General features: G+C 49.0%; 1 protein-coding gene across 1 annotated transcript in view; it reads left to right on the plus strand.

Moving 5' to 3' along the window:
• Positions 1-14161, plus strand: part of LAMB1 (laminin subunit beta 1) — a 64786-nt gene that overhangs the window by 37045 nt on the left and 13580 nt on the right. Inside the window, exons 20-24 of the mRNA XM_084897769.1 lie at positions 29-260; positions 2933-3096; positions 4021-4245; positions 5254-5468; positions 6586-6682. Of these exons, the coding sequence (XP_084753895.1) occupies positions 29-260; positions 2933-3096; positions 4021-4245; positions 5254-5468; positions 6586-6682 (933 nt within the window). The remainder of the gene's footprint in view (positions 1-28; positions 261-2932; positions 3097-4020; positions 4246-5253; positions 5469-6585; positions 6683-14161) is intronic.

The raw sequence follows: 14161 nt of genomic DNA on the forward strand, positions 1-14161 counted from the left end.
GCGGTTGCCCGGTCGCATGTCTCTCCAGCGTGTGACTGTCACCTGCAAGGGTCCGTCAGTGCCTTCTGCGACCCGGTCACCGGCCAGTGCCACTGCTTCCAGGGGGTGTACGCGCGGCAGTGTGACCGGTGCCTGCCCGTGTACTGGGGCTTCCCGAGCTGCCAGCCCTGCCAGTGCAACGGCCACGCCGAGGACTGCGACGCGGTGACGGGGGAGTGCCTGAGCTGCCAGGACTACACCACGGGCCACAACTGTGAGAGGTACGTGGGTGCGGCTTCTCGAATGGAAAGAGAACAAGATCACGTTTGGCTGAGTCAGCATCACCTTTGGGAAACCACAGGAGTCTGCACCAGGCTCCAGATGGCTCAGTCATTTCTGACCACATTTTCTAGGAACGCATTTATTCACCCAGTGCCTATCTAGTTGACACCTTCTATGTGCCAGGCAGGCATGGTTCTGGGGCCGTGGACATGGCCAAGAGCAAGCCCGGCGTGAATCTGCCCTCTTGGGGGGGTGGGAGGGCATCCTGGAGGTCGCCATAGGTCTGGGCAGACATCGCCTCTCTGTCCCAGCCGATTCTGGCGGGGGATGCGGATTGCGAAATGTGAATGCCTCATTTCAGTCAGACTGGAGACCCAATCCAAATGGAATGAGTCATTTTAAATAGCTTTGTGCTGTGTATGTGTGTGTTTTTTTAAACATTTTATGTAGCTATAGTTTCCAGGAGACCGGACCACATAAAATGTGCAAAAGTTAGATCTGCTCTGCAGTTAGCACCTGTGAATGGGAGTTTGTTACAGATGCAAAGCACTACGCTGGGTGTAATAAGCATGGGACGTAGACCGTGCTTCTAATAACATTGCAGCCCTGCTCACCCGAGAATAGTCCCTGTGAGAGAAGGACATGCTGACCTCACAATTCATCACTAATCAAGAAAGGCAGACGTGCTATTAGAACTTGCCCTTTTTTTAGTACTGGTCTTCACCTTCCATGTCAGTAAGTTTTCTCTTCTAATATCCACCCACTCTACATGGGATTTTTGTTTTTTAAATTTTCAGCAAGTCCAGGTCAGTACAAAGTCGCTCATCCCATGAAAGAGAAGTGGTTAGTGAAAATGAATATGTGATTTACTTATGGCATGAAGGTGTGCATGGAAGCAGGTGTGTGGCTCTTGTCTCTGTGCTAGAGGGTATTCAAGAATTTGGAGGTTCCAGCGATTATACTTCTTTGAGTAAAAATTACTCCTTCCAACCACAAAACTGTGTTGTAAAAGGCTATAAGGAACGACTTACACAAGATGGAGAGGAAGAAATTGGGATATCCGTGTCCTCTTTTGTGTTCTGCGTTAAGTTTTCCATGGTTTTTTCAATGGGAGATAGAAAATGAATTCGAGAAAAAGAGACAGATGAGGAAATCAGATTACGAGGGGAGCACAGTCAACAAAGGTGGTGTCCGCATGCCGATTCGCAATCAGCACACTGTGTAATGTCTTTGCGAGAACATCCCGTGAGAACGGCTTGGTTTATATCGCCAGCTCTTCTTGGATTTACTTGTAAAGCATTTTGATTTCTTGCTGGGCAACGAGAGAGGGTGTGGGAGGAGGAAAGCTATTGAGCCCTAGTTTGGACAACAAAACTTTATTAAGTAATTTGCTTCTAGCTTGAGCAGATTTCTTTTCCTCTTCCAAGATAATTAGTATCAAGCTCCAGACTCAGATTGTCCCCGAGGTGGGAAGTGGAGGGGGAGCCAGGAAATGGACACTCAGTTTCTGTCATGATGTAGGGGGTTTATTTCACCCAGAAAACTTTCTCAAAACCCAGTGTATGACATTGCTTCATCACCACCAATTCCCCAGCCCATGGTTAGGTTCCTCTGAACAACTTTTCCCTTCTATTTCTTCCCCTTCCCCGCACCTGCTTAAAAAATAGTACCTCTGCCTCAAAAAAGAAAAAATATATATATATGAAAAACAAACTGAATTGAAAATCCTTAGATCTGAGTTCCAGGCCCTGTCGTGCTTTATCACCTTGGAGGAGTTCTCTCACTTTTCCAAGTATCCACCTTTCTGTTAGTGAGGAACTAGGTTGGACTGGATGATCTTCAAATGCCTGTAAGCGCTTAGGTTACAGGAAGTGAGCCAGGAACCTAAACACCATTCATATGGAGAAGCAGCCTGACACAGTCCAAGAATTCCTTGCTGAAAGTCAGGAGGCTACATTCAGATCCTGGCTCTTTGCTAACGAGTTGTGTAAGCTTGCAAATCAGTTCATCTCCGAGGGTTCCTTATCTGTGAGGAGAGGAGGTGGGATGGAGGAGTTGATAAATAACATTCCTTATCCATGACCGACTTTGAAACCACCTGAGAGAGAGACGCAAGAGTCCTGCAGCTGGAGCGCTCCCTTATCAGCTCTGTTTCTGGTAAAGGCTGGTTGCAGAACATCTGCCATGGGCTGGCTAGCATGTCACCCTCTGGGGCAGAGGCAGAAGCAGACAACCCCTCTGCCCTTCCACAGACCCCTTCCCCAGACTCAGTGCAAGGAGGGAGCCACCCAGAATGCTCAGGGCAGGCAGGCAGCTGACGGGACAGTGGGGTGCACATGGGGCGATACACCTCTTTCTCTGGGAAGGAGGGAGGGTCCAGGTGAGGCCAGGGATGGCACCCTAATGCAGTGGCCCTACGCGTGTGAAACCAGACCAGCACTACCGGCATTACCTGGGACCACTTCCGTCAGAAACGGGGGAGAAGCCCAGAAATCTGAGCTAGAACAAGTCCTTTCGGGGAGTTCTGATTAGAACTCACGTTTGAGAACCTCTGTTCCCCTTGGGAAGTGTGCTCCCAAACAGAGAATGCAGTTTCTAAGACCTTTTCTTGTCGCAGGTTTCTCACAAGTCTGCTTCACGGCCCCCTCTCTCTCTTTTGTGACTGATGTAGGTGCTTGGCGGGTTACTATGGTGACCCCATCATTGGGTCAGGAGATCACTGTCGCCCTTGCCCGTGCCCCGACGGTCCCGACAGCGGACGCCAGTTTGCCAGTAGCTGCTATCAAGATCCTGTAACTTTACAGCTCGCCTGTGTCTGCAACCCTGGGTACATTGGTAAGTGATGTAGAAACTCTTGGAAGGAAGAGAGGTGTCTTTTATGAGTTAGCTGTTCACGAAGGAAATAGATGAAGAATGAGCCAATCCTTAATTACCAGCGAAGGGAATCTGAAAAGATACTCTTTTCTTGTCTGGCATGTGGGGTAGAGTCATTCTTGAGTCTCGATGATAATAATGTTACAGTACAGAGCAGGAGAGCAGGCTCATTTGAATCCATCACAAATCCCTGCGAACGCTTTTAATGTACATTCGATTCTCCCTTCCCCTGGCCAGCTCCTAAGCAGAAGACTCTCAGAGGAAGGAAAGAATCATGTTGGGGGTCCCCAGAGCACCGAGTCAGCCAACGCTAGATACATTCTTCTTGTTGGTTATACTTAACATTATCTGTCAACACTCAGGGAGTGTAGTGAGGAGTGAAAATAAACTCCCTTTTATTTCCTACTTGATCCCATGCTTTCAAACACTAGTTACACTTATCCACAGCTCAGTAAACATTTACCTGTGGTTTCGGGATTTCTTAGGGAATGTGGTCATCATGAAGGGACCCCATTCTTCAGGCTGCTCAGGCAGGAGCAGTGGTTTTTCAGTCACTGTAACCCTTGGATTAGGATTTAACACCAAACTGAGCGTGACCCACTGGATCATTAATTTAGCTCCTCATCTGCTGGGTTCCTGGGCAGTGAGAAGCTAAAAGCCCCTGTGCCGGAACTCCTACAGGCTTCCGTGCCCCACGGTGGCCTCTGAGCCAGGCTCAGCAGTGTTCCTTACAGAAGCCTGGCTTTCACCCCCCTCATGGGAACCCTGAGCTGGGTGACTAGTGTGCGGAGCACAGCCTGGCTGGCTCTCTGGGCAGGAATGTGGCTGGACGAGGCCTCGTGTCTGCGGGCTGAAGGGATTGCGCCTGGTTTTATTGTACGACAGGCCCCAGATGCGAGGACTGTGCCTCGGGCTTCTTTGGCAATCCCTCTGATGTCGGAGGGGCGTGCCGGCCTTGCCACTGTCACCACAACATCGACACGACCGACCCGGACGCCTGCGACAAGGAGACGGGGCGGTGCCTCAAGTGCCTGTACCACACGGAGGGGGAGCACTGCCAGCGCTGCCGCTTCGGCTACTACGGCGACGCCCTCCAGCAGGACTGCCGGAGTAAGATGCGCGTTTATGAGGAGGGGTTCCGCTTTCTTCTTCGCGGGGGACTCCGTTCTTCCGGTATTTCTTTCCTTTGGGAATACACTGGTCCCTTGTTCAGAGAGGTAACAGTCCTCTTTTGGCAAAAGAAATATGAGACTGATCTTTTTTTTTTTTTTCTTTTCTTTGTATCATTTTCTAGCAGAACTGAAGCCTCAACGAGTATGACTCAGTGCCTGAGACAATCAAAAGGAAAAACTGTGTAGCTGATCAATGCCTCCCAATAAAGTGTTGTATTGATTTTATCCAGGTTCTGCCCCTGCTGCTGCTGCTGATAGGCTAGGACTGGGAGATCCTAGATGCCCACTCTGGTCCATGCCTTGTCTGCCATTGATGGGCAGAGCCTCCTGGGCTGAGGAAAAGGAAGAACTACCTCTGAAGTCTCTCTTTCAGAACCTCCTTATTTCTCTCTGACCGAGATCAGGGAGCAGGCCCCGTCTCTGTTTATGCAGACACGTGTGGAATGCTGAGGACCTGCAGGGCTGGATTCCTTCAAGTCTTACTCAAAGGGCTCCTACCTCCTGTCTCACACAGCCATTCCTGCCGCTCCCTGCCAAGAGCTGGAAATCATTACATGTCTCAGTTCCCACGGCATATATATATATATATATTTTTTTATCATTTCTAGTTCAATCCTCAATTTAAACATGTTTCATCAGCATCTTAACAAACGTGCATAGTATCTTGAAAATTCCCCTAGACAGAACTTGCCGTCGTGCACATCTGCAGGGAGACGTCAGGACTGCAAAATAGAACATCCTCAGAGCCTCTGAAGCACAACAGTTGTAGTTCTTTGTGTGTTTTGTTTGTTTTTACCGCCTCCGTTCTTTTCACTGCTTACTTGCATTTCCAGGTTGAAACCTGGAGGGGGAACCTCTTAGCCCTGAGGAGGTAGCGAGCTCACTCTGCATTGCCTGTAGTTTGTGAGCGGGGCTGTGCGAGCCAGTCCGTCCCGTTCTTTTCCAGAGTGCGTCTGCAACTCCCTGGGCACCGTGCAGGACCACTGCAACGGCTCCGACTGCCAGTGCGACAAAGCCACCGGCCAGTGCCCGTGCCTTCCGAACGTGGTCGGGCAGAACTGTGACCGCTGTGCCCCCAACACCTGGCAGCTGGCCAGCGGGACCGGGTGTGAGCCCTGCGGCTGTGACGCTGCTCATTCCTTCGGGCCGTCCTGTAATGAGGTGAGGTGCTGAGGGGGGGAGGGAGGCCTCAGGGCTGAGGATAGATGCCTCTATGAATCCAGAGGACAGCTATTTGGTGCCTTTGTCCCATGTAGAGGAAGGCTCCTTCCCAGGGGCCCCGGCCTTTCTTGCCGCAGGACCCACAGCTCGGCAGGCAGACACAGCACAGACTGCGTGTCAGCTGTCACTCGTTCCCCTCGCCTGGGACATAAGCATACATGGAGGCCCCATCCGATGCAACAATGGCATTTTTTTTTTTTTTTAGAATTCATAAGTAACTTTATTAACATTGTCAGATACAAGATCAATGTACAAAAATCAATTCTATAAACAGAAGCATATTAAAATATGTAAAATGAAAATTAAGTAATAATGCCATTTATCATTGTTGTTAAAAAAAAACAATGAACTCTTACAAATAAATTGACCAAAAGATGTGCAGAAATAATTGTGAAGTTTCTATAAAGAAAACCACAGACCATTATTAAGAGACATTAAAAACCAAAATAAACTTGTTTTATAACCTATAATAATAAAAGCATAATATTCTAATTAGACCGGATGACCTTCCAGATGAAACCAAGGCTGCGAGGGAAGCCCCTGTTGGCAGCTGGGGGAAGGAAGGCCTTACTGTTGCATGAATTTGATGAATCAGGCCTCTAGTGCTAATATCATCTTGGTACCAAAATCTAAGTTTATGAAAAACACTGACCAGGCATGTTAATAGAGGGCTTCCCGTTGCAAACCCACATGAGAATGTCCCCGGCTGCTGGATCAGACTTTCTTAGCCACGTGGCCTGACAAGTGCCCCAGGCAGCACTGTCAGAAGTGCTCATGGACACCCCAGGAAGGAGGGCTGCCCGGCAGGTGAGCCCCGGGGCCTGTAGCGAGTGGTGAAGAAGCATGTAAATAGGATGTGACGTGCTGGGGCCCTTCCGGCCTCTGCACAGGAGCAGCTGGCCCCTAGCCCCTGGGACAGAGGGAAGACTCCCCTCCGGTCAGGATGCGGAGGCCCCAGGCCAGCGGCTCGGTCCCGCTCCCGGACTGGCAGCCGGGAAAGGAAGTGTGACCGCGTGTGCCCCGCAGCCCGCTGACGGAGATCTGTTTCTGGCTGCAGTTCACGGGGCAGTGCCAGTGCATGCCCGGCTTCGGGGGCCGCACCTGCAGCGAGTGCCAGGAGCTCTTCTGGGGAGACCCCAACGTGGAGTGCCGAGGTAAGGGGCGGCGTTCGCCGGGCTGGTGTGTGCTCAGAGCGGAGGCCACAGCCTTTGGTAAACTCTAAAGTGCTGTGTGCAAATTAAGTTGTCTAGAACAACTCTCTGTTTAGTGACAAAGTGAATTCGCGATCTTGGTTTAAAAATCTAACCTTCTAGCCCCGTGGAAGGGTGGGTCGTGAGGAGTAGGCCTGCTGTGTTCCTCGTAGCGCCTGTGTGTCTCCGCGCAGACTCACACACACAGGTATCGCAGATACACAAGATGGCTGCTTAAAATGCTTTTCAGCAAAACGGGCTTTTATAGCAGCCGTTGTGTTTTGATAAACCGGCGAGCCCTCAGCATTTGTACCAGGTGTGACGTCCCTGCAATGGGAACTGCAGGGCGTGGTCATGGCGCCTTCACGCCCAGCAAGGCAGACAGGACAGGAGCCCAGGTCTGTCCGTGTGAATGAAGTCCAGACTCCTTCCCAAGCTTCTGATAAAACAGGACTGGGAGAGAAAGCCTGACATTTTGTTAAGAACAGAAACTTGTTAAAATCCCATGAATTATTAGGATTGCTCAAGTCTTATGCTGTAGCAATCTTTTTTCTTTTTTTCTTTTTTTTTTTTTGACTTGCCAGATTACTTTTCAGATAGGAAGGAAAAACATTTACAGAAAAGATTTTAAAAGATTGTGTCTATTCTGTTTTCCTATTTGGTTTTCTTCCCTATGTTTTCAGTTTACAGCTGTAGATAAATATCTTCTGAAGTTTCATACTTGTTCTTCAATATCTTTTCTCTGTTACATATCTAAAATTCTAGGTCCCTGTTGGACTCTAAATTTAAAAATGGTCTTTTTCTTTTCTTTTTTTTTTTTTAATTTAAAGAATACTTGATTAGTTTCTGTAATCAGACCCATGTAGATGAAGACCTTACATGTTTAATACAGTGTATTATCCCTGTACAAATGGAAAAAATTGTTGACTGTATCAACTTTTTCTTTTAAAAAAAAAATATGTTATTGATTTTTCACAGAGAGGAAGGGAGAGGGACAGAGAGTTAGAAACATCGATGAGAGAGAAACTTCGATTAGCTATCTCTTGTACACCCCCTACTGGGATATGCCCGCAACCAAAATACATGCCCTTGACCGGAATTGAACCTGGGACCTTTCAGTCTGCAGGCCAATGCTCTATCCACTGAGCCAAACCGGTTTGGGTTCAACTTTTTTTCTTTTTTGGGTACAACTGTAGTGAGAAAGTTAGCCGTACATTCAGTTTTCTCCTACCGAAGGTCAGGAACCCAGATAATTGTGTGTTCTTTAAGTCAACCGCGGTTCCTGAATAGCAAGAACATTTCAAACAGTGGACAAGACCAGAACAAAAGGCATATGTTTCTCCAATTGAGGCTGAGCCAGAAGGACTTGGACCAACATCTTAAGTTGGGTTAGGGTTTGTTCCACAGAGGACGTGATGTTTGCTGTGTCAATAAACAAGTGCTTTCTCATTCATCAGTCCTCGGTCCAGATGTTGGTTTTAATGGGAGCTGATTTTCTCACTGCCGTTCAATGCCCGGGACATGCAATGCCCCCTGTGCACCAGGATGTCTCCTGCAGGAAAAACCCTGCTTGGAATCTGGCTTCCCCAGTTCTAACCACTCCTCTGTTACACCCTTCAATCCTGTCATGCCCCTGAGGTCCCAGGGGCTTGATTTCCCCCTCCCAGATAATGGCTCTATCATTGCTGATAGCCGATTCTATTAGCATGTGTCACTGGAAAAATAGCATTGGCTGCCAAAGCCTTCTGACCTTTTGCTCCATCTAAGCTCGGTTCGCATGAAAAGCCTGTGACCGGAGCCGGAGTCCATCAGAGAATTGTCCTTTCAGTGCTCAGAACTTTACCCTTTATCTTTAAAGTCTTGGCTCCAAATCTGCCAGAAAAAAAAAAAAATTGTGGCGTAGGAACAGTATCAGTTTTATTTGGGTCAAAAGTGGATCATGCTTTAGAAACTTCGGAAGAGTTTGCCAGATTCGTTGTTTGGCCCAGAAAAAAAGGTCGGCCCATTACATAAGGAACGGTTGGGACCCAGATGGCTTTGACACCCAGTGGAGGAAGCTCCTGACTTAAAAAGCGACCAGCGAGACTGAGCATTGACTTAACCCTGGGCAGTCCCCGCAGCCCAGAGCCTGTGGGCCGGGAGGCAGCGGGAGCAGGACGGGGTGCTCTGATGAGGGCAGGGACAAAGAACGCAGCAGCAGGTGGAGTCGGGGCTCTCCAGGCGCTAGAATGTAGTCACACATGGTAATGGGACGACAAGAACTCGAAGGGACTGGACCCGCAGTGGTTAGCAGGGACAAGAAGGGTTATCGTAGGGAATTAGATGGAGCTATGAGAAGAGAATGTGACCCCTTTCCTCACATTATGTAATGAATCGCCAAGTTGTCTACCACTTCAGATCTTTCCGCCGAACAGGGCACAGATTGAGACTTGGTGGTGCCACCTCGTTGACAGTAACCTTATAGAAAGCTTAGGCCCTCGCTAAGCTGTCTGGTTGTGGAGAAGAGATGCAGTGATGTAAGACACATCAGTAGAGTCTCCAACATATAAGTTGTTGAATGTCCCTATTGTCCGGGCGGGCTGAGGCGCTTGGCCGGTTGTGCCAAGTCCGAACAAGCCCACCACTGTGCTGGAATGGAGTGAGGGCTCGCCCGCCCGCCCGCCCACGGCTGCCCGTGTCAGAGGAACCTCGGCCCGAGCCCTGCGCCTGCCCCTCGGGGCCACAGGGTCACGGGAGGAATCTCTCTGTGAACTCGGAGAGAGCCAAGAGTCTCCCGTCTTGGGAAAGGCCAGTGTTTCTTCAGCCCGGGCAGACTGGAAATGTGGGCCGTAGGTGGGAGGCTGTGGGCAGTGGCCGTCGTGCTTGTTTCTCATTTCACATTGTTTCGGTAGAAAAATGAAGTCCATTTCTTTGCTGGGGCGTACATTTTTAGAATGCTTGTATTCCTTTCTCAGCCTGGGATTCATGTACAACCATTTTATTCTTCACGTATTGTCCGTGTGACTCAGGAAATCAGATTTAATTTGATTCTTGAGAGAAGCGCTGTTACTCTTGTTAGCAGAGGGAAGGGCTGTCTTACAGAATTCTGACCGCAGAGCACGGTCCCTGAGGAGCTGGGCTGTGCCAGAGGCAGGCAGGCCACGGCCGTGGGCCGGGTACAGCCAGCTGTCTGTCAGTCAGGTCTCATGGGACAGAGGTGTGCCCGTGTTTTACGGATTGTTCAGCGCTGCCTCCACGCTATAGCACCAGGGCTGAATTGTGTGACAGAGACCAACAGGCCTGCAAAGCCTAAATATCTACTATCTGGGCTTTGCTAGAAAACGTTTGCTCACCCCTGGAGCAGACAGCCAGCTTCTTTCTGCAGGTGAAATCTAAAGATCACAGCAGGTCCTCACTTGCATTTGTCTTTGGGCAAGTCCCTTAACCCCTCTGAGCCTGAAAAAAAAGGCAGAGCGAAGGGAGGGAGAGGATGGAAAGCAAAACACGACACATTTAAGAGGTTAAAATTGTAGATTTCCTGCCCTTCCAGGAGACTAGAAATGCGGAGGCAAAGGGTCAGTAAACGTTAGGGCCTGGAGTCCATGTTACTTGGGGACAAGGTTGCTGGCAGGAAAGAATGGACCCTCCTTCCTGGTGGCTGGGTGTAGCTCTGGTGGGTGTGTTTGGGAAGGAAAGGTAGAGAACCAGCACAGCCCTGAGCATGCCCACTGGGTCTCGGGGAGCGGACACACAGACAAGCTGCCACCGGAACGGGAGGCGCTTGCAGGCTCTCTGGGGAAACGGGGAAAAGGAGTGTAATGGAGGAGCAGGAAACCTGTGGAGACCTTCTGACCTATCAGCAGAGGCAAGCCCAGCAGGAGCTGAAGTCATTGGGCAAGCTTTCCTAGACCAGGTTAGCTCTGTTTGTCACTTACGGAGAATTTTTGCCATGTACTGTGAGCACTTTTAGGGATATTGGATGCAAATTCTTGATTTCTGTTCTTAACAACAAACTACTTGTGAGTGAAATATCATCTCCATTTCACAGTCCAGGACTCTCAGGCTCAGAGGGATTAAGGGATTTACCCAAAGACAAATGCAAGTGAGGACCTGCTGTGATATTTAGAGAGAATTGTTGTTCTGGCTAAAGGGCCTTAAGGACAGCATGTAGCAGCAGGACTGGGGTGGGAGGGGCGCCCTCCGGAAACCATCTCACTGGACAGTCAGGGAGAGATTCTGTTTCACCAGATTGTGAAAAGCCTTGTGTCCAAGCCATTGAGGTGGGCTCCCTTCAGTGGGCAGAGGAGGTCTGGAGAAAGTGAGGAAGGACATAAAAAAAAAAAAAAAAAAAAGAAAGATCATACCTACTGACAAAGAGGTCCATTGGCTGTTTCTCATTCTCACCCTGACTTAATAGGGTGTCTCCTCCCACCCCTCCCCAGGCCTCAGTATCTATTAAATGGTGCATTAATCTTCATTTACCCACCTTTCAGAGATCCTGTTCAAAATGATTAAAAAAAAAAAAAAAAAAAAAAAAAAACCTTAGTGAAAGTAGAGGAAATCTGACCACATAACCAAGAACATATTTACAGATGAAGGTGGAATTCTTATGGCCCATTAAAAATGACCGTCTCGTTTTCAAAGTGCTATTCTTCATCGTCATGATTTGTTCAGTTTTGCTCTACACTCTCTCCTTCTGTCCAAGAGAAAGCTTTTGATCCTCTGCTCCCAAATCCCGTTTCTTAAAGCAAGGCTGGGCTACAGGTCCACCTGGACACCTCTCCCTTCCCCTGGAGAGGAGAAAGTCCATTGGAATCATCCGAGACGGCTGCCCTGTTGCAGTGTTACAGGTTCCCGTGAGCGTAAGAGATGGAGAGTCTCCTCCGTAGTTTCTGTGTCCATGAACCTTTAAATTGTCAGGTGAGAACCCACCTCTCCACTCCTGTCAGAAAGTACTCTTGGGAAGTGTTTTTACAACGCGGTTCACATGGCCTCCCAGGCGAACCCGGTCGGAGGAGCGGTTCTGGAACAACAGGCAGGGAGGGAAGCACATGTCCACAGGAGCTCAGCGGTTACCCAGCTGCAGTTTGAAATGAAAACCGTTATGCGTGTTAGAACAGGCGTTTGGTATCTTTTCAGAGAAAGATCAGGATCAATTTTTCATTGATGAAACTGCAGTCCAGCCGTCTGTGAAATGTGACTCTCTACTTTTCAATTGAAGGAAAGGAATGTTGGTCAGTTCAGCTGAACTGGTCCTTGTCTCCTGGAAATAGCTGAATTCCTGCCGGCCCTTCAGAATACTGCCCTTAAAGGGACAGGGTCCAGAGATCGGCAGGAACAAGAATAGGTGTCATCCAAGATTAGTTGGAGCTATGGGAAGAGGACATGGCTGCTTCTTTCAAATTATGTAGTCAATTGCCAAAAATGTCCACCGAAATCGTTTGTTGAGCAGAATTTTAGACCTCCTGGTGCCACCTTGGTAACAATATGTTCATGGAAAGACTTAAACCAAAGCCAGTATCCTCCTTATGGGAAAAAAATGTGGTTATGTAAAAGACAAATGAGGAAAACCTTAATGCCTTTTCTTTATTGTTTTAAGTCCTCACCCGAGGATATGTATGTCTTTTCTTTTTCAATTGATTTTCAGAGACAGGAAAAGAGAAACATCGATGTGAGAAAGAGGGATTAACCAGTTGTCCCCCTTACACGCCCCAACCGGGGACCTAATCCACAACCTTTGCTTTGTTCCCTGACCAGGAGCAGAAATCGCAGCCTTTTGGTACCTGGGCCAACACCCTAACCACTGAACACACCGGCCAGGGCTGCGACCACTCTTTTTTCTTTTTATCCAATGGAAATGTGATCAAGCAACACTTTGAGCAGGAGACCACCTGGCACTTCCATGGACACAGAAAGGAATAGTAATAAAAAGCATGTACAGAGTGCCTAGTGGGGGGTCAGCCCTTCCCGGAAGCACTTTCAAATTAAGTTATTTCATCCTGAAAGTGATCCTGTGAGTTGGGTACACTCATGACTCCTTTTTTTACAGATAAGAAACTATGACTCGGTTTCCCTGCCACCCAGAGTCTCATTGCTGGGGTGTGGGATGGCAGGGTTCACAACCAGGCAGGCGGGCCCACAGGCTGTGCTCTGACCACGACAGCGTACTGCACAAACTTGTCCTTCGAGCACGTGGGTGCAGCTGGCTCACAAAGACAATGAGAACAACCAGTAATAGAAGGCAGGATGTGAGGAGGGTCAGATGCAAGGCCACAGGCCGCAAACACCTCTCTCTGGGTTTGGAGGAGCGAGGTGCTGCGAGCATCTCTGAGCACGTCAGTGAGACTGGCTCCAGAAAATGTTTCAGTTAGGGCATCTTTCAGAGGCGAGTCCTAGCTGTTGGCCCAAGAAGCTGACATGTTAGGATTCTTTTCTTTTATGGAGGCGTGTAAATGCCCCTCACAGGCCGGTTCCAAAAACAAGGTCAGGGCCTCATCTGGCAAAGACTGCAACTCCAGTTTGCACGTTAACCCCGTGCTCGGTGCTGAGAATGGAAACAGGGCCCTGGAATCCTCCGTCTAGTTACGGAAATAAGACATTCGGGTTGCTTTTCATTCATCCCCATCTTTCCCTAGAAGGATTGAAGGCCAGAGATCAGATGTGGACACAGGTTTGTTTGTTTTTTGTTACTTAAACTCTATACAAATACTCAGAAATGCCAAGTGTTGACACAAAAGTAAGTTTTCCCCTTGAGATGTGAGACTGTAAGCCAGGGTCAGTGGCACAGGCTTGTTGTGACTAGTAACCTCGGCCACAGTTTGCTGGCCAGGACCGCCAGTCCTCCTCGGCACCATCAGGCTCTGCCTGGGATGCAGCCCTCCCAGCCAGGGAGAGGGTGTGGACAAGTTAGCTGTACTTGGTAGAGAAAGCCTTTGAACTAGATTCTTAGGATTCCCGTGACTTGTTTCTGATTTAGTTTCTTCTTACCATGTTGATTGCATTTTGCCAAGTCATCCCCATTCTGTTTTGTGACCAGGGAGGCGAGGTGTGCTGGGAGCAGCTCCTCAGTGTGGTATCTTAGGCCAGATGCCTCCTGGCATCAGGAAGTCACCTGCCTTGTCTGTCCTGATAGGGTCTAAAGGGAAGTCCCAGTAAGAGGGAGGCAGAGGCAGGACAGAGCTTAAGAGCACTGCCTCCTGAGTTGCAAAGTGCTAAATCTGATCCCCTCGTTCAGCCATTTCCTTGCTGTAAGGCCTGAGGCAGGTCACCTATCCCACAGGGCTATTGTGAGGGTTCAATGAGACGATGCATGTAAACCATCTCTACAGTGCCCACACAGTAAGCATAACCTTAAAAAATGTGCCCTATTTACTATTATGTTAAGAAGTCGTCAGGCTGAAACCAGTTTGGCTCGGTGGATAGAGCGTCAGCCTGTGGACTGAAGGGTCTCAGGTTCAGTCCCCG

This window comes from Pipistrellus hanaki (assembly GCF_964339955.1).
Source record: "Pipistrellus hanaki genome assembly, chromosome: 10".
NCBI lineage: Eukaryota > Metazoa > Chordata > Mammalia > Chiroptera > Vespertilionidae > Pipistrellus > Pipistrellus hanaki.